The following is a 25,000-nucleotide window of genomic DNA, read 5'->3' as shown; positions in this document are numbered from 1 at the left end:
ATACAAGGGTACCTAGGAGGCATGCACGTCGAAGAAAAATATGCAAAGAAGAGAGGAATGTAGTTAAATGAGGTAGATGTACGCCTAAGTTAACATGACAATCTACCCTATATCAGTGGAAGTTTTCCTCTGTTCAGATGACAGTAAACAAATGTTTCCAGTGAATATATCAAACAGTATACATGTACTGTTGGGCGATGAGATGTGACATAAATGTTAATGTAATTTCTAGTAATTAACAAAATATAGAAAGGTGAAATTTTAGGAAAAAATGATGCAGGAGGAGTCATGCTGTGAATATGGACTGAACAGTTTCAAAGTCAAATAGAGCAAAAATTTCTTCATGAAGGATGTGACTGCCGTGCACACAAGCATGAAAAATGCAATGAGATTGATGAATAAGGCAAAAGCAGGAGGACAAGATATTGTACAAGGCCTTTAGTGGCATTCTAGCATTCTATAGAAAAAAAAGTAAGGCCTTACAAGTGACAGAACAGTTCCCCATCTGCTAATAATGGTTTTCTAAAGTAAGGCCAAATAAACTAGACACAAGACATCAAAAGCTGTCTTACCTGGTACATGCCGTAATCCAAGGATAAGGTTGCCAGGTATTTGATGTCCTTACCATCTTTAGCGCTCTTCAGTTCTACTAATAAATGATGCCATTCACCATCATTCACCCGTACCTGGGTCATTTTTAAGTTGGCCAGCTGGATAATTCCACTGAACACTTCAAAATGTATACTCCTATTTGTTATCTGCAAAGAAAGAGATGTAAAGAATCATGACATTTCATAGCTTACGTAAGTCCAGAGTAAAAAAGGCACTTATTTCCAAAATAATCTCCTTCAGGTGCTTGGTCCAGTGACATCAAGTTGCCAAAATGCCAACATTCTGTGCAAGCATCACTGCTGTTTGCTTTACTCCGTTGCACAATGGTGTAGTGGAACTATATTAACTAAATGCAAAAGTGAGCAACCATTTTCTGCTGTTCATGCAGAAATTGAAAAGGTGACATTTGCACACAAAATAATACCTCAGAATCTGACAGGAATATTTATATAGAGTGTATCTTAAAAAGTTTTTGTATCCTTTACTAATTCATCAAAAATATAACACACACAAATGAAAGGAGAAATGAGGTGATCAGAAAGGATAAGACACGGTCTTAAAGTACCTAAACCTTTCTTTGGTTTGATAACTTATATATGCTCAATTAATGACTTTTATATGCCTGTCAAATCCTTGCAGATAGCAAATGACTATGTAACAGCACTGGGAATGTCACTTATGAGGACACTGTAAAATAATCACAGAAAGGCTGAAGAATAAGAATGACATTATGCTCTTTGTGAGTAAGGAAGTGGTTTAGAGGTTTTGTTTTGTACCACTGCAGAAAACCAAGCTGTATAATTGCTCAACAATTCACAAGCATGTAAACAGTACTGGGCGTAAAACAATGTCTGTGAACTGTCAAGACATCCAAACATATTTCTGGATAGCAGCATGGCTCTTGGAGGTACTGAGTGGTGGAGAACTGTAGTGGGAAGATGGTACCAACTCAACTATCCTGGGGGAAGGAAGCAGTTTGGATGGCTGCACTGATGATACCTGCATATTTATCATCCACAGTAGACAGCTTTGTGAGTCCATGTTGCACAGTGGTGCCCTGCAGTTTTGCATGGGTGAGACAATGGTTAAGATCATCACCTCAGAGGCATAAAGTACAGGGTTCAATTCTAACCCTGGTTAATGGCTAAACTTTGAATGGCCCTTAAAGGCAGTTAGCCTAGTATTCACCTACGAGCCTATGTACATTAGCATGATTCCACCTCCTGAGGGCAGCAATTGTGGACCATGCAAGCTACTGAGAGATTGAGGAAAGGAAAGTCTGCATGGTCAGCAATCTTATTTGTTGCTCAACAGCTGAGTCTTCCCTCCATTGGGGATCAAGCAGGCCAAAGGACTCTCACCCCAGTGGAGGAACGGATGGGCCATTTGTGTGCAGGAAGTTAATCCTATGCCACCCAAAAGTAAAGACCCAAAACATGAAATAGTAAATCACTGCTGCCTACATTTCACAGGGGAATGTTTCAAGCTGTACAACTTGCGCTAGACCAAGGTGCATTCAAATGGAAACATTTTTTACAAATAAAAAAAGTAAAATAAAGTAAGCGCTTTCATACAGGGTAATACCTGTACTTCATCAGACAAATGACAAGACAATACTAAATGACATCCTTATACAACTCCAATAACCTCTGTCGCATGGTTAATTAATAAATTAATTTCACAAAAAGCAGCAGATTACACTGAAAGAACACTGTTAAAGAACATAAATCTGAATGTAAGAATATAACTATGTCAGTAAATAAATATATGAATATTTAAATATGTGAAGATATGTGAATGAATTAAAGACTTTCTAATGAATATTAGATTGTTAAAAAATAATTTTGCAACATTAGAAAATGCAACATTGAAAATAAAATCAATAAAATGCTAAGTAAAAATATGTATAGTTAATGGAAGCATAAAATCCAACATAAATACATTAACAGATTTATAAATATATTAACATGTGTTGATATATGGCTACTAAAATTGTATAAACTTGGTTATGAAATTAGTTATAAAAGTTCATCCTTACAAAGGTGCTTGTATCAAGGAATGTAGTATTTAAAAATCCTTATCTTATAAGGCTCCTTAGTTTAAATGTGCATGCTATGGAGCATACTTCATTAATTCCTGGATACCTGAATGCATCACATCTTAGCTGCTACAATTATTCACATTTCTCCAATTGTAAAGAGGTTGGCCCACCTCTAATACTTGTGTCAACTCTTATCAATTACTCTGAATTCAAAAATATGTTCTGGAGAATTAACAGTGTTTAGCCAAAGCATTCTCGACCTTTTTATTCTTGATAGCATATAGGTGTTCATACATCCTTATCCCTAAGTCTCCTGTCAGATTTACCAATATAAAAAATAGGGCACATTTTACACTGAGCTAGGTAGATGATGCTACGGGTATTACAGTTAAACCTACCCGTGCATGAAAATCTAATGTCTTAATCATGAAAGCAAGTCCTGTACTGACATGTTTGCAATAGGGACAACATTCGCATTTGAACATGCCTTTAGTCCTTGTGTTGTCTGTTCTCTTCTGTTCTAACATGGTCTTTAAATTAATACCCCTCTTGAATACAATTCTGGGTTTACTTGGTAAGTTATCCTGTACGTTAGCATCTGCTGATATCAAATCCCAGTTCTTATATATTATACGTTGTATTACATACGCTTCATTACAAAATGGGGTAACAAGTCTAGTAGAAAAATCTGTAGACAAATTATTAGTTAGTCTACTAATATGCACACTCAGGGGGCTATAGTCGTTCTCATGGAAAGATAAAGAATCATTCAGAATAGCTTTAAAAAACCCCATTGATCTCTTGGATATAACCTCCTTGATAGTATCTTCTAGTAGGGACTGTGGGTAGCCACGTTTAAGAAACATATCTTTAAGGAACTGGCATTCACCTAGAAAATCATTGAAATTGGATACCATTCTGGCAGCTCTGACCAGCTGCCCTTTGACCACTGATTACAATACCCGTAGCATCATCTACCTAGCTCAGTGTAAAATGTGCCCTGTTTTTTATATTGGTAAATCTGACAGGAGACTTAGGGATAGGATGTATAAACACCTATACGCTATCAAGAATAAAAGGTCAAGAATGCTTTGGCTAAACACAGTATTAATTCTCCAGAACATGTTTTTGAATTCAGAGTAATTGATAGAGTTGACACAAATATCAGAGGTGTCTCAACCTCTTTACGACTGGAGAAATATGAATTGTTGTGGCAGCTAAGATGTGATGCATTCAGGTATCCAGGATTTAATGAAATGTTCCCCATAGCATGCATACTTAAACTAAGTAGCCTTATGAGATAAGGATCTTTAAATACTACATTCCTTAATACAAGCACTTTTGTAAAGATGAAATTTTATAACTAATTTCATATCCAATTTTATAACTAATTTTATACAATTTTAGTAGCAATATATCAACACATGTTAAAATATTTATAAATCTGTTAATGTATTTATGTTGGATTTTATGCTTCCATTAACTATACATATTTTTACTTAGCATTTTATTGATTTTGTTTTCAATGTTGCATTTTCTAATGTTGTAAAATTATTTTTAACAATCTAATATTCATTATAAAGTCTAATTCATTCACATATCCTCACATATTTAAATATTCAAATACTCATCTATTTACTTTTTACTGACAATTATATTCTTACATTCATTATTTATGTTCTTTAACAGTGTTTTTTCAGTGTAATCTGCTGCTTTTTGTGAAATTAATTTATTAATTAACCATGTGACACAGGTTATTGAAGTTGCATTTTGGGAGAGTGTATATAAGGATGTCATTTACTATTGTCTTGTCATTTGTTTGATGAAGTACAGGTATTATCCTGGACAAAAGCACTTATTTTATTTTTTTTATTTGTAATACATTTTTCCATTTGAATGCACCTTGGTCTAGCGCATACTTTATTGTTTTTTTTCCCAGTTTGTTTTCTGATTTATTTCAAGCTGTACGACTTGTTCAGTTGTAATAAGTCAGTGTTAAAATATCCTTCTTCATTGACCATTAGTAAGCAAGAGAAGTCAGTCCTGTAATACATACCATATAAAACAGAAAGCTAGCCTTAACAGGTTTCTTCTTCATTTAAATATAATACACATCCTGATAAATGTATACAAATGTAATAGTATTCATATTTTAGAAGTTTTAGATTTAATATCGCAGTACCAGCTCATTTACTGGAACTGCACTAATCTAACACTTTCAACAAGTCACAGGCTATAACCTTTAAGTATAAAGAATCAGACATAACTGTTTGGTTAAATGTCTTGAAATAACACTTTCAGACAAGCTTCAGCAGTTATGCATCTTCACAATTCTCCATTTTAATTACAACAAATGACAAGACTTTGTCATAGACATATCATCAATACAATGGACTAGCTCTTCTCCAGCCACATGCTGAAACTACTGTGGTGACAAGACCATCAGTTGACATAATTCTTCTTCTAAAACTGGAGAAATTAATAAAGCAGAACGTGTTTTAAAAAAAAAAGAAGTTATGTACTCACCATAACGTTCCATCTGAGTAGTTATACTTCATTTTTCTGCAACCTGTGGGTATACGGATCCGTATCGGATCCGAGCCGGCAACTTTTTTTCTAGCATCTGCTCCAAGCTCCTCCCCTTAGCCATAATGCCCTACCATCTCCTATCTTCCCTCAGATCGAGTTTGCTGCAACTAACAATATATACGCAACTCAACCCAATAATCAACCTGAAAACAGGATAAGGTCCGGTGGATGGAGGGAGGGAATGTTGCAGAAAAATGAAGTATAACTACTCAGATGGAACGTTATGGTGAGTACATAACTTCTTTATCTGAAGTAGTTAACTTCATTTTATCTGCAACCTGTGGGACAGAGTCCCCAGCTACTCCGATCCTGGGAGGCCCTTAAGGAGGGATATTCCTGAGCACCGCAGAGCCAAAGGATGCTCTACCCCTTGAAATCAGATCCAATTTGTAATGGGAAATGAAGATATGTGAATTGGGCCATGTCGCTGCTGCGCAGATATCGTCCAAAGGTACCCTGGACCAAAAAGCAGCAGACGTCGCCATGGACCTGGTAGAGTGAGCCTTAACTATACCAGGAGGTAATAAATCTTTTGCTTTGTAAGCATGTGAAATGCAAAGAGTGATCCATCTGACTAAAGAAACTTTAGAAATAGCTTTTCCCATAAATGCTTTGGAAAAAGAAAGAAACAATTGGTCAGTCTTGCAGAAAGACTTCGTTCTATGAAGATAAAAGTGAACCTATCTATGAGTTTGTATTCACCTTTATTTTGAAAGTTGGGAAAGAAAACGGGCAGATTAATGGACAGGTTTATGTTTGCTTCAGATGCCACTTTAGGTAAGAAGGAAGGGTTAGTACGGAGGGGAAACCCTATCCTTATGGAAGACCAAATATGGAGGCACGGCAGACAAAGCTTGAAGCTCAGAAACTCTCCTAGCCGAACTGATGGCTACTAGGAAAGCTGTCTTCCAGGACAAAAATTTTAAGTCCACCGACACTGCGGATTCGAAAGGAGGGGCAACCAATGCCTGTAAAACAAAAGTAAGGTCCCAAGGAGGTACGGAATGCTTGACAGGGGGCCGTAGCAGAAAAGTACCTTTGAGAAAAGCCTTACACAGCCTAGAGCAGGCTAAGGCAATGTTGTCTTCGCCAACGTGAAAACTGGAAATGGCTGCCAGTTGTACTTTCACTGTGGAGGAGCTAGCTCCTTGCTGAAAATACTAGACAGGAAGGCCGACACTGCTGGAACAGGAGCTGTAAAGGGATCTATTTCTCTCTGTGAAGCCCAAATGGAAAAGCGCTTCCATTTACTGCAATATAATTTTCTAGTGGAATCTTTAAGAGAGGCCACTAGAATTGATTTGACCTGGGAAAAAAGACTGAGAGTCCTGGCGATTAACGGAACTGGAGCAACCAAGCTGTAAGCTTGAGGCTACCCAGATCGGGTGGACGTGTCCCAGACGGATGGGAAATTAGATCCGGGCAGGGATCCAGAACCCACGGGGGAGCTAATAGATGAGACCAAAGGAATGGGAACCAAACTTGACAAGGCCAGAACAGGACAAAGAGGATCACTTTGCACCATAGTTGGCAAGCTTTCTGAAGAAACTTCGGAATGAGTGGCAATGGGGGATAAGCATACAGAAGCCCAGGGGGCCAAGCACAGACTAGAGTGTCTCTGGGGACTTCCCCTGGTGAGGGAATCAGAGCGAAGAACTCGCTGCACTTCACGTTGGAAGGAGATGCGAAGAGATTGCAGCAAAGCTGACTCCATGCCCGGAAAATCTCCTCCGCTACTGACTGTTTCAGAAACCACTTGTAGGGCATCAGAATGGCCCGGCTCAATCTGTCCGCTAAAATGTTGGAGTGCCCCAGGATGTGCATTGCTATCAGACACCGACCAGTGGAAACTGCCCATTCCCAAACTCTCATGACCTCGCGACATAGAGGGTAGGATCTGGTTCCCCCCTGCTTGTTGATATACCAGACGACCGGCATGTTGTCTGACTGAATTGCAATCAATCCGAGAGGGAGGACTGTGTGAAAGGTTTCCAATGCTAAAAGCACTGCCCTCATCTCTAGAACAGTTATGTGCAAATTGGTCTCTGTTTGGGACCATGTGCCGTGGACTGTCCTTCCCAAACAGTGCCCCCCCCACCCGAGTTGGGAGGTGTCCGTGGTCACTGTGGTTTGGACTAGGGTTGATGCAAATGGACGTCCTGTTGATCTCTCCGGTGACGTTAACCACCAAAGAAGAGATGTCCTGCAGACGTGGCTGATCTTGATCGGAAATTCCATGGGTAAGTCTAGCCAGGACCACTGGACCGCCAGAGTCCACTGAAGAACCCACATGTGAAGACGTGCATACGGGAGAATAGATATGAGCCATGGAGGCCAGAGCCCGGAGAACCTCGCTCGCTTTTGAAGACTGGGAGTTCGCTATCTGAGCTATGTGGCCCCTGAGATGTAGAATCCTGTCTGGAGTTAGGAATACCTTCATCTGCAACTAACTGTGCCCCAATGAAGTCTAGAATTTGTACTGCTTGCACATGGGATTTGTGAACATTGACTAATTCCTAGTGTGTCTGCTAATAGAATGAAATAATCTCGGGCCAGACACAAGTGATGCTTGTTATGCGCAGCAAAGAGCCAGTCGTCCAGGTAAGGAAACACCTGAATACCCTGAAGCATCAGGTGGGCTGCTACAACTGCCATTACCTTGGTGAACACCCTGGGGGCTGTGGTGAGACCAAAGGGTAGGGCCCTGAACTGAAAGTGACTGGCTCCCAGCCGGAAGCGCAGAAACCTCCTGGAACTTCTGTGTATTTTGATGTGGTAGTAAGCATCCTGAAGGTCTAACGAGCACATCCAGTCGCACTCTCGGAGATGAGGTAGAATGGACTGTAGAGTGACCATCCGGAATTTCTGTTTTGCTACTGACAGGTTTAATGTGGACAGGTCTAGTATGGGCCTGAGGTCCCCCGTCTTTTTTGGCACCAAAAAGAACCTTGAGTAGACACCTAATCTGGACTGATCAGGGGGAACCTTTTCGATGGCTCGTTTGATAAGCAGCTTTGAAACCTCTAGAGCTGCGGGCTCCCTGTGAGCAGGTGGAACATTCAGGAGGCGTCTTGTAATGTTTGGAGGGGCAATGAAAGGAATAGAGTAACCTCTGGATATTATCTGAAGAACCCAGCGATCTGTCGTAACGGACTCCCATGCCGCTGGGTGTAAGGACAATCGTCCACCCACTGCCTCCAGAGTAGGACAGTCGGGCAACCCCTCAGGGCTGCTGACCGGGTTTATCAGAAAAAGGTTCCCTAGACCCGAAATTCCTGGCACTCCCTCTACCTCTGGGTTGGTGTCGATCTTGTCCCCCTCTGTCTCTGGGGGAATAGCTGTTCTGAGTATCCCGGGAAAACTGAGATTTTCGGAACCACATCTTCTTCTGCCCTCTTTGATTCCTAGAGAAGGACCACTGAGGGTTAGAGAAGCGGACTCCGACGGCAAACAAAGTCTTCCCATCCTTTTCGCTCTGGACCAGTGTGTCACAAACTGTCTTCCCAAAGAGGGAAGAGTCATTGTAGGGAGTGCTGATAAACAACGCCTTGAAAGGGTCCGCGAACTGACACAATCTGAGCCAGGCATGACGTCTCATGGCTATGCCTGTCCCAGCCGCTCTAGCTGCTCTTTCCTTGGCGTGTATTCGAGACCGATTTCAGAGTAGACATTTTCGCCGAAAACAGCTGTTTGTCCTGCGGCGATAAAGACTCTGGGGGAGACTCAGTGAATTCCGAAGCAAGGTCTCGCTGAAGTCGAATCACATATGCCAAATAATTCAGCGCACGGATATAAAACGTCACTGAAGAGTATACGCGCTTCCCAAACCTATCCACCGACCTGGATTCCTTTTCTGGAGGGTGGACTAAGGAACTCTCCTGTGCTAGTTGCTTCCTTGTTGCCGCTGCGACCAACATAGCATCAACTGGGGCTCCTTTCAACCAAGGTTGTCTATCCGAAGGAGGAGATAAGACCTTGTTAGGACGTTTATGGATGGGCTCTGCGATGTCGGGCTCCTTCCATGCCCTTATGGTGATGAGGTCCACCAAGGGGTCTGCTGGCGGGGACACCCAAGAAGCAGATGGGCCCATGCCAAAGGCCTCCAGGAACACTGACTCATCCCCAGAAGGTTTTGGGGCTGACCAACCTCCCCTCTGGCAGACTTCCATAATTTCTCCAAAGGAGACGTCTTCGGAAGGTGACCAGGGGGAACCTTCTTCTTCATCAAAGTCAGTGTCAGTGATGAGGGACTCGGGGGAGAGTCCATGTGCCTCCTTTTGCACTTGCACTTGCAGTGGCCCTCTTCAGTAGGACTTGCAGAAGGGGATCCACGAGCCGCAGGGGTTTCCTCACGGAAAATGACCTGGGGATCCTCTGGCACAGGCTGTCCCTGAGACAGGATGAAGGGAGTCATCGCCAAATCCAGGGGGCCTGGGTGGTATCCGAGAGAATGGGCTGTGGTCTCAATCCCTGGGAGAGAACCCTCTCCACCACTTCAAAGGCCAAAGGAGAAGTCCTCTCTGGATCCGAAGTGGGGACCGGGGCAGATGACAGGGTAGCCTGAGGTCCGAGGGAACGGATCGGGTCTGAAAGGGTCGGAGCCGAAGAATCCATTCCCCCGGGTCCAACTCCCTGTCTGAGGCTCCAAGAGTCACTTGGGTCCGAGCAGCTCGGATCAGAGGAACTCAAGGTAACAGCCGGAGTCGAGGGTGGAGGAACCATCGGTGCCGAGCTACCAGCTCCGAAGAACCTCGGATCCAAAAGCCCCAAAGCACGGATCGGGGAGGGAGAGATGAGGTGGAAAAGAGGCATGGAGGTCGCCGCTCCAGAGGGAGAGGGACCTGGCAAGACTCCCATCTGAATTTGGGTCTGAAGAAATCTCCGCATCATCCTGTCCATATCCATTTCCGATAGGCTCCGAGTCGACCTCGAAGAGGCCACTGACTTGGATCTGGCTGGTCTGCACAGAGGGTTGGAGGGCCTTGGGTCCGAAAGTTCCAACGGCTCTGGTGAGAAATGTGGTGACCGGAGCCGAGGAGAAACAGGCCTCTTGGTCTTGGATGGAGGGCTGAGAAAGAGCTCCCTGTCTGGGGATCTCTTGCGATGCCTGTCTTTCTTTTTCTCCCTTTCTTCTCTGTGTCTTTCCTTTTCCTTCTCTTTATCTTTGTCAGCCTCACTGACCAAAGATCTGTCCTTAGAGGACCCATCGCCAGACGAAGAGGGAGGATGAGACCCTGTCTGGGGGGGGGGGGTGTACTATAGGCCGAGGCAGAATCCAGCATGGCAACTGGGAGAAGGTCTTTGGTGACTAGCTTGGCCTTACGATCCCTAAGGGCCCTGGGGTTGAAGCCTGAACAAATAGCACACTGGGTGGATAGATGTGCTACTCCTAGACATATCACACACAGAGTGTGACCATCAGCAGGGGAAAGCTTATGACCACACTCTGTACATTTTTTGAATTCAGGCTTTGGCTGATCAGCCATAGTCCTGTGTTCAAAGGCAAGGATACTACCTTCCCACAAAAAAACACACACACAAGTAGGGGAAGGGCAGGCCTGAGAACTACTCTATTACCAACAAAACTTTTTTTTTTTTTTTTTTTTTTACACTAACGATCAACGCGCTAATACAGAAGGGGAGGAAGGGTAATCCTACACAAGCACACCAGATATAGACAAAAGTTTCCACTTACTATCCCTTTTTTTGCTCAAAGCAAAGGAGACCACGATGCACACTACTGGCGCGGCAAACAAGATCTGGGGGAAGATAGGAGATGGTAGGGCATTGTGGGTAAGGGGAGGAGCTCGGAGCTTGGAGCAGATGCTAGAAAAAAAGCTGCCGGCTCAGATCCGATACAGATCCGTTTACCCACAGGTTGCAGATAAAATGAAGTTAACCACTTCAGATTAATAATTTAAAGAGATATCTGATTAAGAGATTTAAAATAGAAGACATTAGCACTTTTCTGGGGAATTCATTACATTTCCCAGAGCACAGTTTTGCTGAAGTATATACTTTTCCTGAATTTTCCATTCATTTTTGCTTCCTTGGTACAAAACCTCTACCCCCTCCCCATTTACATATATAACCAACTCTATAGTAAAAGGGGCAAAACATATAATTCCAAGAGATGCAGTTTCCAACAAAGTAGATTTTGGGGAAACAGTTCTGGCAAATGTAGACATTCCTGCATTTGTAAAAACAGATAAAAAAGGACAAGGCACTTGTTGAATGAAGCCATACAAATAGCACTAATTAAGCCAAGTTATACAGAAAGATTACTCATTGTTGTATATTTACATCCACATTACGTTTTTGACATGTACTATCAGAGTTCTAAAAGAAGTACAATATTACTGTGATACTGCTAAAAATGTTGATTACGGTATCACTGAAGAAGAAAAAAAGATGTAAATTTTACCTACTGATCCCTCAAGTAAACCAAACACTTCTTTAATATCAATCCTTAAACCCTAAACTCATCTGCGAACTTCCAAAACAGTTCCTCTGCTCCCTTTTATAAACTTGCTATTAGAGAAAAGGAATTATTGAGTCTAGAGATCAATTTCTGGAAATTTCTTTTCTGTGACATAAGAATGTCACCTAATACTAGTCACTGTTGTTTACTGGCTCCAGTCTATTTCCACATCCAGTCTCTTTTCTTTCAAGCACCTTAACCCTTCCTTCCAAGCTTTTCTTTCTCCCTACTCTATCCTTCTGTCTCTGCATAATACTTTTTATTACGACTATACAGTATCCAGCCATCCAATCATTTCTTTATTTGTAATCTGTTAAATGGGTAGGGGGGTTGGTCTATTGATCCTTTTCAGCTATGACTTGGGCTCACAGAGGAGCAGATTCAACACAGAAGGCACAATAGATGGTCATAACCATAAAAAGACATGACAATATAGGACAAAAAATGTGACAGTGATTCATAAACATGAACAATACACATGTAGTAGAAATGTCTATCATATGTACATTATTTACAGGATTACAATACTGTTTAGTTGTAAAATCTTCATTGGTAGCTGTTAGCATGCCAAACAAAATGACAGTTAATATCATGTCAACAAATAGCTATTGAAGTAGTAACTGTTACATTATGTAAAGGAAGTGAATGCAACTTTATGTATTATCCCTATACCGCAAAATTATTTGCTTTGACATTCCTCCTGAAAGTGTTCTTGCACTTCAGTTTTGAAGACAAGAAGGATATTTTGCAGTCCGACTTCAGAAGGGAGATGATTTCATGTAGTTGGACTACATTTCCAGGCCTCACTAGTACAACGCTGTCATCCCGCCTACCTCTTAAGACTGTGAAGGGGTTCATTTACAGTGAGTGTGGATTTTAATGGTGGGAAGTAGCCCAGAATAGTAATTTTGAAAAATAAAGGTGCTGACACACATTATGGTTCTACTTTGTACTGGTAACCAAAGGCACCATACTTATTTTACTACATGTTGTTGCTGTGAAGCACATTAGCTTTGTATGATCAGTTAGCTAATCCTTTGCCAAGCTAAATGTACCTTTGTGGCATTTAGCCAGAAGGCATTATTCTCTCTGAACACTCTTATGAACACTCTTACTGTACTGTATTTAGTAGCATGCAATAACTGCACTTTTACCTCATTTGCGTATGGCCTGGAAGCTGAACTCATGACTGAAAATGGTCTTCATGGATTAATTCTATCAACAAAGACTTGGCTTTCCAAAACAGTAGAGGTAAAGTAAAGATTAACAGTGATGGAAATTAAACAGTAGCAACAGGAATCATTCCTTTGATCACATATAAATAGTGTGTGTAAATGGGATGAAATTAGAATGAAGATATTAACAAAACTACAAGGTTTCCAGAATTGGCACAATACAGATGAAATCCTAATTTCAGTTGAGTGCAGTCGTGTCAGTACATAACCAGGAAGGCAAACAAATAAATACATCGATGCTATTCTGACACTTGATTCACTGAAGTGTTTCTAAGCTGGGACTTTGCTCCTTCATTTTATTTAGCCTAGCTTAAGCTATGACATCTAGCACTACATCTCAGGTTACTGATGTGCCATCTTCAAACCAAGCATGTAAAAGGACAAACTGTTAGCTAGATATGTCAGGGACAGCAGTGTAGAAACATGCAATGAAAACACAGACAAAAAAATGACTGAACAGGATGAAGTAATATACAGATATACAACACATTAACTGCATTTACTAATCAATATCTAACAGCAGCCTTAAAGATGCACTCATTACTACCAGAGGGACAGCACATATCAGAAGGTAATGAACAGGCCACTACTGATCATAATCAGTTTAGGGGTTTGACAAAAGGATTTCAAAAATTCACTGCAAAAGGAAAGGCTGAGAGATGAACTCCATAAGATCCATTTCAAGAAGACATAACTGGTTATAATAAGAAACTTAATCAAAATGTTTAGAAATACATGGATTCACTGTGGTGCATTTCTAGCAGCATCATCTGGGACCTAGCCAGTGGACCATTTGGACTCACTATTGTTGAGGAATTCACTATTTTTAAAATCATTCCAGAATGGTAGAAGCAGAAGTGAAACATTCTGGTATACAAGACACATTTTAAGACTGATTCCACCACTGCATGCCATTAATGGACTTCTGGTTATGGATGTCAAGTGGAATACTCAACCTGTTTATCACCAGAAGTTGGTATGTTTTCTCAAGCAGACTTTAATCAGTATCAAAAACTCTTTCTATTATACTGTGACTTAATTTTATTACTTAAACAGCTGTCAAATAGTACTAGCAAAGTAAAAACATATTTCTATAAACAGTCAGGAGACAGGGAGTCCTCTTCATCAAAAAAGATTTGTCCAGGAAAGTGCAGCTGAGGGGAGTAACCTAGTGAATGGTCTGAATCGTAGTCTTGTTCTTCCTCAGAGGAACAGGAAACCAAAGCAGGATTTTGAGGAGTAGCCTGTGTTTGTGGAAACCTAAAGAAGGGAGGTTTGAAAGACATAACAGATAAGAACAACCCCTGTGAGAAATCTATCCATTCCTTTTTCCCAGCTGTGGAGGGAGAGACTACATGCCCAGTCTTCTGTTTTTTTTTTCTTTTTGATTGCGGTATCTATCTGGATGAGATGCAGAGGTTCAGAACCCTAACATGTATTACAGAGCCTGGGATCTCTTCCCTAATTGAAATATCAGGGATGTTGTGAGAGCCTTTGGAGATGATGAGTCAAGTTTCATCAGACATATCAACAGTTTGTAAGGCCTCAGGAGCCATACTGGCCTCTGATGGGGTCAACTGAGATGCAACCTGGTGTACTGTGGGTTCTGGAACCTCAGTGGGTACATCTAGAGTCTGAACCACTGAACTCTGAATCCATTCTATGCGTCTTTAGCTTTTTCTTCTGCTGAAATGGGACATCTGGAAATGGGCCAAGCATTTAAGATGTTGAGTCAGGTAATGAGGAAAGACTTGACTAAAGGGTTTTAGGAATCAACGATTGACAGACTAAGCAAGATTTGTGATCGAATTCCAGGCCTAGGCAAAACAGACACTTGGTATTTAAATATTTGTATGGAATCTGCCTTCTGCACTCACACTTACCCCTCCTAGCTGACATCTAACAATTTTCAACAAAAATAGTGCAAGCAAAAAAGAAGTTTTCCCAATGAGACATTCATCTGGGTAAGCAACTGGAGCAGAGGTACCAATGACCAAATGGTGATCAGTCTGACAGATGCACTACCTGCATTCAGGCCAGTGGCAAGATATCTTTTAAGGATCCACACTTGTCCATCTACATACCCCAATGCATACAAACTGAGGTCATGTGTCAGATGTAAGACCTAGGGAAGGAAAAACTTCAGTATCCCAGCCAGATGTCAATGGTTACAACTGCATATGTCAGGAATACTGCAACACGGACTTCAGTCAGGACATCTACCACATCACCTCTCACTCTCTGTCAGCTAACTACAATACACAGGCTTCTGTATAACACCAACAACTACCCAGCCCTTAACAGCTTAGACCACCACTATTTTCCCAATATAATTTTATGCTCTAGAGAAAAATCACTATTCACTTTAACCAAATCATTTAAATACTGCAGATGATTCTCTGTATTGAAATAATGTAGCTAAACTATGGGATCCACATTCCACTACCACTGAAATCCATTCAGAATGCAAACTTATTTAAAACACAACTAAAACTTCACCTATCAAATTAATGGCTCTGGTCATGTGCATCTTCAGGATAGATGTCACTGTTAGCTTCAGCTTGCCATATCATCAAACCAAAAAAGCAATGTCTTTTTGGCTTTTCCCGGTTAGAGGTCGCCACAGCGGAACTCCGGTCCGCTAATGATTGGCAGTGGATTTTTACAGTGCCGAGTTGCCAGCCTGACGCCCAACCTTCACAGAAGGCACACCCATTCACGCACGCACGCACCTACATGCATGTCTTTAATCATTTACGCAGCCGCAGGGAGGAGATGCAGACTCCGCACAGAAGGAACTCCGGCCGAGAATCGAACCGAAGAAACTCTTGCTGTGAGGCAACAACGCTAACCGCTGTACCACCGTGGCCACCATTTCTTTGCATTTAGAATCCTATACCACACAATCATTCTTCACCAATACTTGAACAGTTTTCCTTATATCTTCCAGCTATAAACTTTACTTTGTTTCACTACTCACCCCAACACTCTACTTCTAATATAAACCTTATGATTGCCTTGTATATAATTTGTCTCTGAACTTGCTTTACACCCCACCTCTTAACTACAAAATTAACATTTTTTGCCCTAGCTAGTTCCTTCTTTCTGTGAATTTCTAAGCACTGATTACATGATCTAGTACTGATCTGACAAACCAACTAATACACCTCTTTAAATGCTCTGTTCAACGTCTACTAATGCATAAGCATCTTTTATACTACAACAGTTTCCTCTACTTTCATATAAATGTAATCTAATTAGCAAATGAATGTGTAATTATTTCCTTTTAAACAAGAAACATCTTTATTAAATTATGTATGACATAGGCAATCAGACATTTATATAAATGAAAATCATAGCAACACAATTTCAGTTGCAAACATAGGATCACAGGCTCATAGGAAGTTGCTAGGCTAATGGCCCTAGGGTCCTTACAAGCCTAGCTAAGTTCTATCCTTATTTCCACGATCAGCACCTATTGCCACTGTCCAAGAGGGACACAGGGAGAACCCCTGGGAAGAATTTACAATAACCCATCCAATCGTCCAGACTGCATCTGAAGAGGGCCAATAAGATGTTCTGTTTGACATGAAGTGGGAGTCTGTTCTAAAGGTGGGGTAACGTCGGGGAGACAAGTCTGTTCCTCCCGCAGGTTCTATTAATGCCACATACCAAGTTAAGGTCTTTAGAGTGAGTAACCCGTGTACCATTTGACTTATAGATATGCAGCATTTCCAATAATGTAGGGTTAGAGATTGCTTTGCATGCAAGGCAGAGATCGCCTCTGAGTAGTCTATATGAAACAGCTGTCATCCAGGACATATTGTTAAAAATATTCCTAAATCCCAGTATATGAGGATTAGATGCATATGCTCCAAAGAAGTGGATTATGCCCAATTTAATGAAGATCTAACTAGGAGGTTTATGGAACGGGGATATTTGGCCAAGGATCTAGTTCCAACCTACATTTGGTAGGAACACTAAACAGTTGACTAATATGCTCCAACGACACTGGGATATTCCGTTATCTGATGAGTATTTGGGGCAAACACTAGATAACAGATGTGCTTTTTCCTTTCATAGGGGTATCACTTTAGGTGGACATTTCAGTTTCTATAAAAAATATCCTTTTTCCAATGAGAAGATTCAGCGTACATTGGATGGTAGAAGATTATTTGGATGTTTCCCTTGTGAACATTGTAGTTTTTATAGATATGTTCTCAAAACTAAGGAATTCACCACTACAAATACTAAACGTGTTTTTGAGATTCAGACATTTGCCAATTGCAGTAGTAACTGGGTAATGTATCTGGCTGTTTGCCATTGCTCTGCTTTTTATATTGGACAAACGTCTAGATCACTCAAACTGCGGATTTCTGAACATTTGGAATATAAGAAACAAAGTTATTACCAATGCACTTTATAAACACACAAAGGTTCATAACACGGCCAATTTTCACTTTACTGTTACTGATAATGTTGGTAGCCTTAGATTTAATAAAACTAGTTCGAATAAATTTTTAAACAAAAAAGAAAAAGCATGGATAATTAGACTGGGTGGGTTATTCCCCCCGGTCTGAATGAACACCTGTAAAGATTTATGTTAGTTGTCCTATATGGTGGGTATATATATATATATATATATATATATATATATATTTTTTTATTATTATTATTAGGTATGTTCATTTTTTACTTGGGGTTTTTGGAACAGTTAGGTGATTAATTGCTGGAGATTTTGAATTGGTGACCAGGGTAACTGCTTTTATATATAAAGGAACACCCATTGGTTGTTTGATGACACTGACAAAGGCTTTTGGCCAAAACTGGTCTAAGTATTAAGATTAAGGAGGTTTTGGGCCTTCCTAATATGTATTTACATGTACTATAATGGATCAAGAAAGTACAGTTGTGTACACTTAACATAAATGTAGATGTCCGAGTGTATTCACTGTTGCAGTCATTACATTTGGGTAATCTGCTGGCAAGTTGCCCTCAGTCGGCCTGAATTCCAAAGTCTTTGGTCCTGCGTCGGTTGCTGTCTCCTCTTCCATGATGTCAGGTCGTCAGGGGTAGAAAACATGCAGCCAACGCCATTTTCTTTAGTTTTTCTTGCCCCCGATGTCAGGTGCCCCCAAAAAGGTAGCAAAAAAAAGTACAGTTGTGTACCTATCATAAATGTAGATGTTCGAGTGTATTCACTGTTGCAGTCATTACACTTGGGTTATCCTGCTGGCAGGCTACCCACAGTCGGCCAGAATTCCAAAGTCTATGTCTGGTGTCGGTTGCTGTCTCCCCTTCCCTGACGTCAGTGCGCCAGGGGTATAAAAGATGCAACAGACGCCATTTTCTTCAGTTTTTCTTGCCCCAGATTTCAGGTGCCCCTAAATAGGTAGGATGAAAAAATTATGCCAAGAAACAAGCATGTACTAAAATAAACATTTCCTTCATCTACAAGCAAATACACCACATAGGTTGTATAGAAGTGAGAAGTACAGAAAAGTCCCAGCAAAGAAAAAGGAGGATGGTGGGTGGGCAACCTGGACTGCAACAGTGAATACACTCGAACATCTACATTTATGGTATGTACACAACTGTACTATGTTCATTGTGTTTCACTGTTGCAGTCATTACACTTGGGTTGAATCCCAAAGCTGAGGTTGGGTGGCTGGGTCTAAATAGGTTTAGGAGAGGCTATGAGGCCCTGCAGAACTGCAGTGGCAAAGCCTGCTCTGGATTTAGAGTAGAGGTAAGTGGTAGTGCTTGGTGAAAGTGTGCACTGAACTCCAGGTTGCAGCCTCTAAAATGTCTTTGGTTGGTACTCCTCTAAGGAAGGCTGCTGAAGTGGCTGCTGCTCTGGTAGAATGTGGCCTAATGCCCTTAGGCACTGACTTGCCATGTTGTGAATAGCAGAAGCGAATGCAGTGTCCTATCCATTTTGAAATAGTCTGTTTCGAGATAGGTTTTCCTTGTGATCCTGCAGCATAAGCTACAAACAGTTGCTCAGTCTTTCTGAAAGCTTTTGTTTTGTCCAAGTAGAATCGTAGCTGTCTGTGTATGTCCAAAGCGTGCAGAAGTCTCTCCCCTTTATTCTGGGGATTTGGATAGAATGTTGGCAAATTAATGGTTTGGTTGAGAGCCACACTGGATACTACCTTTGGCATAAATGTTGGGTTTGCCCTTAGAGAGACCCTGTCCTGATGAAAGGTTCTACTGCCATTAATGCCTGTAACTCTGAGACTCTTCTTGCTGAGGTTATTGCTAGGAGCAGAGCAGTCTTCCATGATAAGAATTTTATATCAACTGTACTGGCTGGGGCAAAAGGAGGCAGTGTGAGTTTTTCTAAAACAAAATTGAGGTCCCAAGTAGGTGTTGGCGCCCTCCTTGGGGGTCTTATGTTTTTTGCCCCTCTGAAAAACTGTCTTAGTAGTGGATGAGAGAAAATAGGAGGTTCCGTATTGTAATGAGATGAAATGGCAGAGGCATGGATCTTAATTGATGAGAAGGATAGGCCTTTGTCCAGCATCTCAGTTAGGTATTGTAAAATCTGAGGTATATTTGGAACAAGTAGTTTGAGTACTTGGTGCCTGGTTCCAAGCACAGAATCTTTTCCATTTTTCTGCATAAGATTTCCTAGTGCTGGGCCTCCTGGCTTCTAAAATGACATCCATAACAGCCATGCTGCCAGATTTAAGGTTCTGAGTTGACTGTGCAGAATCTGATTGTTTTGTTGAGTCAGAAGATGAGGAATTTGAGGTAAAGGCCAGGCTGGGCCTTGAGACAAGCTCTTTAGGATTGGGTACCAGTGCTGGCATGGCCAGTCTGGGGCAATCAGGATCATTTTTGGCTTCTCTTGTCTGACTTTTAGGAGTACCTTGGGAAGAAGAGGCAGTGGAGGAAAGGCATAAACTGTCAGGGTTTTCCAGCTGAATGATAGAGCATCCACTTTCCATGCTTGTGAGTGATTAAGGTCTTGTGCAGAATCTCTGTAGTAGGCAGTTGTGAGGGGAGTCAAAAAGATCTATGTATGGGCGTCCCCATTTCCTTGTTATCATGCTGAAGACCTGTGGATTTAGTTTCCATTCATGAGGATCCATGAGATTTCTGTTTAGTTCGTCTGCAAGTGTATTTTTCATTCCTGGCAGGAATTGTGCTTGCAGATGTACTTGATAGATCAGTGCTGTGTTCCACAAAGTCATGGCTTGCCTGCAGAGGGGGTAGGAACGTGTGCCCCCTTGCTTGTTTACGTACCACATTACTGTGGTGTTGTCCGTCTTTAGTAATAGTTGTCCTGGATGTAGTAGATCCTTGAAGGCTGTCGGGGCATTCTGTACAGCTAGCATCTCTTTTTGATTGATGTGAAGATGCATTTGTTCCTATGGCCATGTGCCCTGAATACATTTTCCTGCCATGTGTGCCTCCCACGCATAATCCGATGCATCTGTTTTATTGTCTGCCTGGCTGTAGGTAAGGTAAAAGGCTGTCCCTTGTTGTGGTGACAGGCCAGTGCCCACCATCGAAACTCCTGTTGCAGGCAGGGAATTAGAGTTATTATTGTTTCCAGGCTGTGGCAATGTTGAGTCCAAACACTTTTTAGATACCATTGTAATTTCCTCATATGCAGTCTTGCATATGGTATTAGTAGAATGCAGGATGCCATGAAAGCCCAAGGCCTGCAGAATTTTTCTTGCAGGGAGCTGGGTCTTTGTTGCCATCATTTGAAAGTAATGAGTCAGTTGCCTTTGCTTGTCTGGCATGAGATAAGCCATCTGGGCAGTTGTATTTAAGCTTGCACCCAGGAATATTATCTCTTGAGAGGGCACTAGTTTTGATTTCTTTTCGTTTACTGTGTACCCTAGGCAAATTAGTAATCTTTTTACAAACGCCAGATGCTTTAGTAGAATGCCCTTGCTCTCTGCTTGAATACGGCAGTCGCCCAAGTAGGGATATATCTGAATTCCTTTTTGTCTGCAAAATGGAATTATTGGTACCAGGCATTTTGTGAAGACCCTAGGCGCCATAAGCCAAAGTGCAGTGCAGAGAATTGGTAATGCATTGAGCCAGCTATGAATCTGAGGCATCTTCTGCAAGATTGTCTGATTGGGACATGCAGGTATGCCTCCTTGAGGTCCAAAGTAACTAACCAAGCCTCTGTAGTGTTAACATTTTGAATTTTGGAACATCCAGGAAAGTATTTAGGACTGACAGGTTCAGTATTGGTCTCCAGGCTTTGTCCTTTCTGGGTACCAGGAAAAGTCTTGAGTAAAATCCTTGTCCCTGTTCTTGTTGTGGTACTCTTTGAATAGCTCTCATGTCCATGAGAGCAGAAATTTGTTTTTGTGCCTCTGCCCATTGATTTTGTGGCAAGTCCGGCATACCTTTTGATTTTGGAAGGGTGTGAAAGTAGAACCTGTAACCCTGAGAAACAATATTTAGTACCCATTTGTCCTGGGTGATCATGTGCCAATTTTGTGAGAAAAGTGCTAGCTTTCCCACTAAGGGTGCTGCCAAAAGGTAAGAGATTGGCATTTGTAGGGGAAAGTCATTGCGACTGTTTCCTATAAGGTTGTGATTTGTCTTCTCCTCCTTTGGGGGCTGAAGCACCCCATTGTTTAGGTCTGTATGAGCTTTGGGGCTGATATCTGCCTCTTGGGCATCTGTATCTGCCTCTTTGTGGCCTGTCTGACCAATTTTTTGAAGGCCAGTTTCTGCTAAACCTAGGTGGTTGTACCTGTAAGAAATCCTTTACTGTCTGCATTGATTTTGCTTTATTCTCCATTTTTTTTAACACCTCTTCTGCCTTAACACCAAACAAAGTATCATGCTATAGTAGAGCATCCAATAATTTTACTTTAACATGTTCAGGTAAACTTTGTTCTTTCAACCAAGCATGCCTTCGAATGACAGAGCCTGTAACTGCGGCTCTGCAAGAAGCCTCTAATGAATCAAAACCACATTGCAGAGTATGCTTTCTCACTTGTTCAGCTGCATGCAATAAATCCTGCATTTCCTTATTGTCAGGACATTCTGAGTTTGTAACCATTTTCTATTTTAACAAAGACATGAGGTATTGTTGATATTTAAGCATGTGAAACTGGTAGTTTAAAGCCCTTACAGCTAAAGTAGCAGAAGTATAAACTCCCCCCCCCCCCATCTATCCAGAGCTCTAGAATCCCTATCAGAGGGGACAGGATTTTTTGCAGTGGAAGCCTTAACCCCTTTGGGACCCTGAGAAATAGTTTCTGGGTCAGCAGCAGGGTTTTTATAAAGAAATTTATGAGAGTCAGGGACCCTGTAGTACCTGTCTGGCTTGACTGGAGCAGGGGGTAAAGAATCAGGAAACAGACTGGATTCAGAAAAAAACATCATCAACAATATAAAGCACAGGGGGGGATAGCCAGGGGCCTGTGCTGAGGCAATAAAAGAAAGTCCCTGAGCCTTTTCTTGGATTCTGAATAATCCTGGCTCTCCCAATGGAAATGCTCCCTCATGGTGTGCAAGGTTTCCCCAAAAGAATAATCCTCAGGTGGAGAAGGCTGAAGGCATAGATTCTTCTGCATCAGAGTCCTCATAGGGAGGGAGAGAATATCCCTGATCTGAAGAGGAATCAGAGGAAATAGAAACCTGGTCAGAGGAGTCATAGTCATAGTCAATGTCTTGCCTAGGCCTTTTATCAGGAGGGGGGATGGGAGCCTCCGATCTCCCCGGCCATTTTAAGCATCTGTTTCTTTGGCATGGATGATTGTCCAGGAGAATGCTGTACTTGTTTCCTTGTCTTTAATGGTGTTTTTGACTTTGCCTTGGCTGCTGTAGTGGACTTAATAGTAAGTTGTGAAGGTCTGAAAACACCCTCAAAAGCCGATGCCTGCTCAGTGGCTCCGGACCCATCTGAGGGAATAGTTTCCGCAGGCCTAATACCTTGAGTTTCCAGAGGTCTAGGTGTCTACACATGGGAGTTGGGTACGGCCTGTGGCTCTGAGGTAGCGGGTGTCAGGGGCTGTGAAAGCACCTCACTGAGAACCAGCGACTGGCCTAGAAGAAGCTTTGCCGTCGGTTTTGGACCTCGGATGCCTGTCTTTTTCCTTGTCTTTACGCTTTTTATGAAATCCGGTCGTCGGTTGTTCCGACGGCATTATGTAGTTAAACCTTCGGCCAAAGTAATGTAAAGCAAAATCAATCCGACGCTTAATAGCGCGTTTGTTGAATCTAGCACAAAACCGACAACTAATAATGTCGTGGTAAGGGCCTAGGCAAGGAATGCAATAAGAATGAAAGTCCTTATGAGGTATTTGCTTCCCACAAGAAATACAATTGTTAACTTTTACTGACATCGGTCTGGAGCAAGAAAAAGTTTCCCCAACAGGGTACTTAACTTTATTGAAGACTTCGGTTCTGAAATTCGATTTCGAAAATCTCAGGAGTCGGCCGACTGGCACTTGTGAAATGCTTTGGCTTCGGGCACCGCGCAGCAAGACAGACAGAAGAAAATGGCATCGGTTGCATCTATTATACCCCTGGTGCACTGACGTCAGTGAAGGGGTGACAGCAACCGACGCCGGACCTAGACTTTGGAATTCTGGCCGACTGTGGGTAGCTTGCCAGCAGGATAACCCAAGTGTAATGACTGCAACAGTGACACATGATGAACATTATATATATATATATATATATATATATATATATATATATATATATAGATAGATAGATAGATATATATATATATATAGATATATATATAGATAGATATAGATATATATATATATATATATATATATATATATATAAACATGCACCAATATAAACTTTACCTTCATCTACAAGCAAATACACCACATAGGTTGTAGAAGATAGAGAAGGAAAGATAAAATCCAGAATGACAGGGGGATGGCGGGAGGGTAACTTGGACTGCAACAGTGAATACACTCGAACATCTACATTTATGGTAAGTGTACACAACTGTACTATGTTCTTCGTGTTTCACTACTGCAGTCATTACATTTTGGGTAGAATCCCAAAGCTATGGTTGAGGGGCTGGATCTAAACAGCATTGGGAGCGGCTATAAAGCCCTGCCGAACTGCAGTGGCAAAGCCTGCTCTGGATTTAGAGTAAAGAGGCAAATGATAATGCTTTGTAAAGGTGTGAAGAGAACTCCAAGTAGCAGCCTCTAGAATGTCTTTGGTTGGTACTCCCCTTAGAAAGGCTGCTGAAGTAGCTGCAGCTCTGGTGGAATGAGACATAATGCCCTTGGGCAAAGGTTTACCATGGTGTAAGTAGCAGAAACGGATGCAGTGGCTTATCCACTTTGAAACTGTCTGCTTTGAAATAGCCTTGCCCTCTGATCCTGCAGCATATGTCATAGGTTCATAGGGAGGTACTAGGCTATTTGCCCGAGGGCATTTATAAGCCTATCCAGAGTGTGTCGGCTTTCGCCGCCCCATTGATTAATTAACTGAGCCTCTGTCAGGCAGAGACAATGAAGTAATCCCAGGGGTGGGGGTGTACTTTCTGTTACACATCCACTCGTCAAGGCTTGTCTTGAGTGTTAGTGAGGGCCTCTGCATAATGTAGTTAGGAATTTTGTTCTAAAGCATGGGGAGTCTCTGTGACAGGAATCTATCCCTCCAGCATGTTCTATTTATTGTTGTGGCGAGGTTTAGCTCACTAGAGCGCGTGGCTCGCAGTGACTTAGATTTCTTTAGATGGAGCATGTCCATCAATTCTGAGTTGGACATGGCTTTGTAAGTCAGGCAGAGATCACCTCTGAGTAAGCAATATGCCACTGAGTACAGCCGGAGTTTTTTCAGTCGGGCTGCATAGGACATATGTTTGAGGCCAGTAATCCTTTTGGTGAGGATCTTTTGTGGTCTTTCAAGCTGTTGGAAGTCTTGTGAGGTACATCCTAAATGGGGCATTGTACTCTATGATGGGTCTGATGACGAGTAGAGGGGCACTATAACCTCTTTATTTCTATATGCGAACCCCTTAGTAATTAGATGGGCCACATTACTATCTATCTGGGTCCCCAGATCTCTTATTACCTC

At 41.8% G+C, this 25,000-nt stretch overlaps 1 protein-coding gene across 1 annotated transcript in view; it reads right to left on the bottom strand.

Annotated features, from left to right (window-relative positions):
* Positions 1 to 25,000, bottom strand: part of CELSR1 (cadherin EGF LAG seven-pass G-type receptor 1) — a 2,549,932-nt gene that overhangs the window by 574,161 nt on the left and 1,950,771 nt on the right. Inside the window, exon 10 of the mRNA XM_044088384.1 lies at positions 573 to 758. Coding sequence (XP_043944319.1) covers positions 573 to 758 — 186 coding nt within the window. The remainder of the gene's footprint in view (positions 1 to 572; positions 759 to 25,000) is intronic.

The sequence above is a fragment of the Protopterus annectens genome, chromosome 11.part0 (genome assembly GCF_019279795.1).
Source record: "Protopterus annectens isolate FY-2018-M chromosome 11.part0, PAN1.0, whole genome shotgun sequence".
Lineage (NCBI taxonomy): Eukaryota > Metazoa > Chordata > Ceratodontiformes > Protopteridae > Protopterus > Protopterus annectens.
This window is presented reverse-complemented; position numbering and strand designations above follow the sequence as displayed.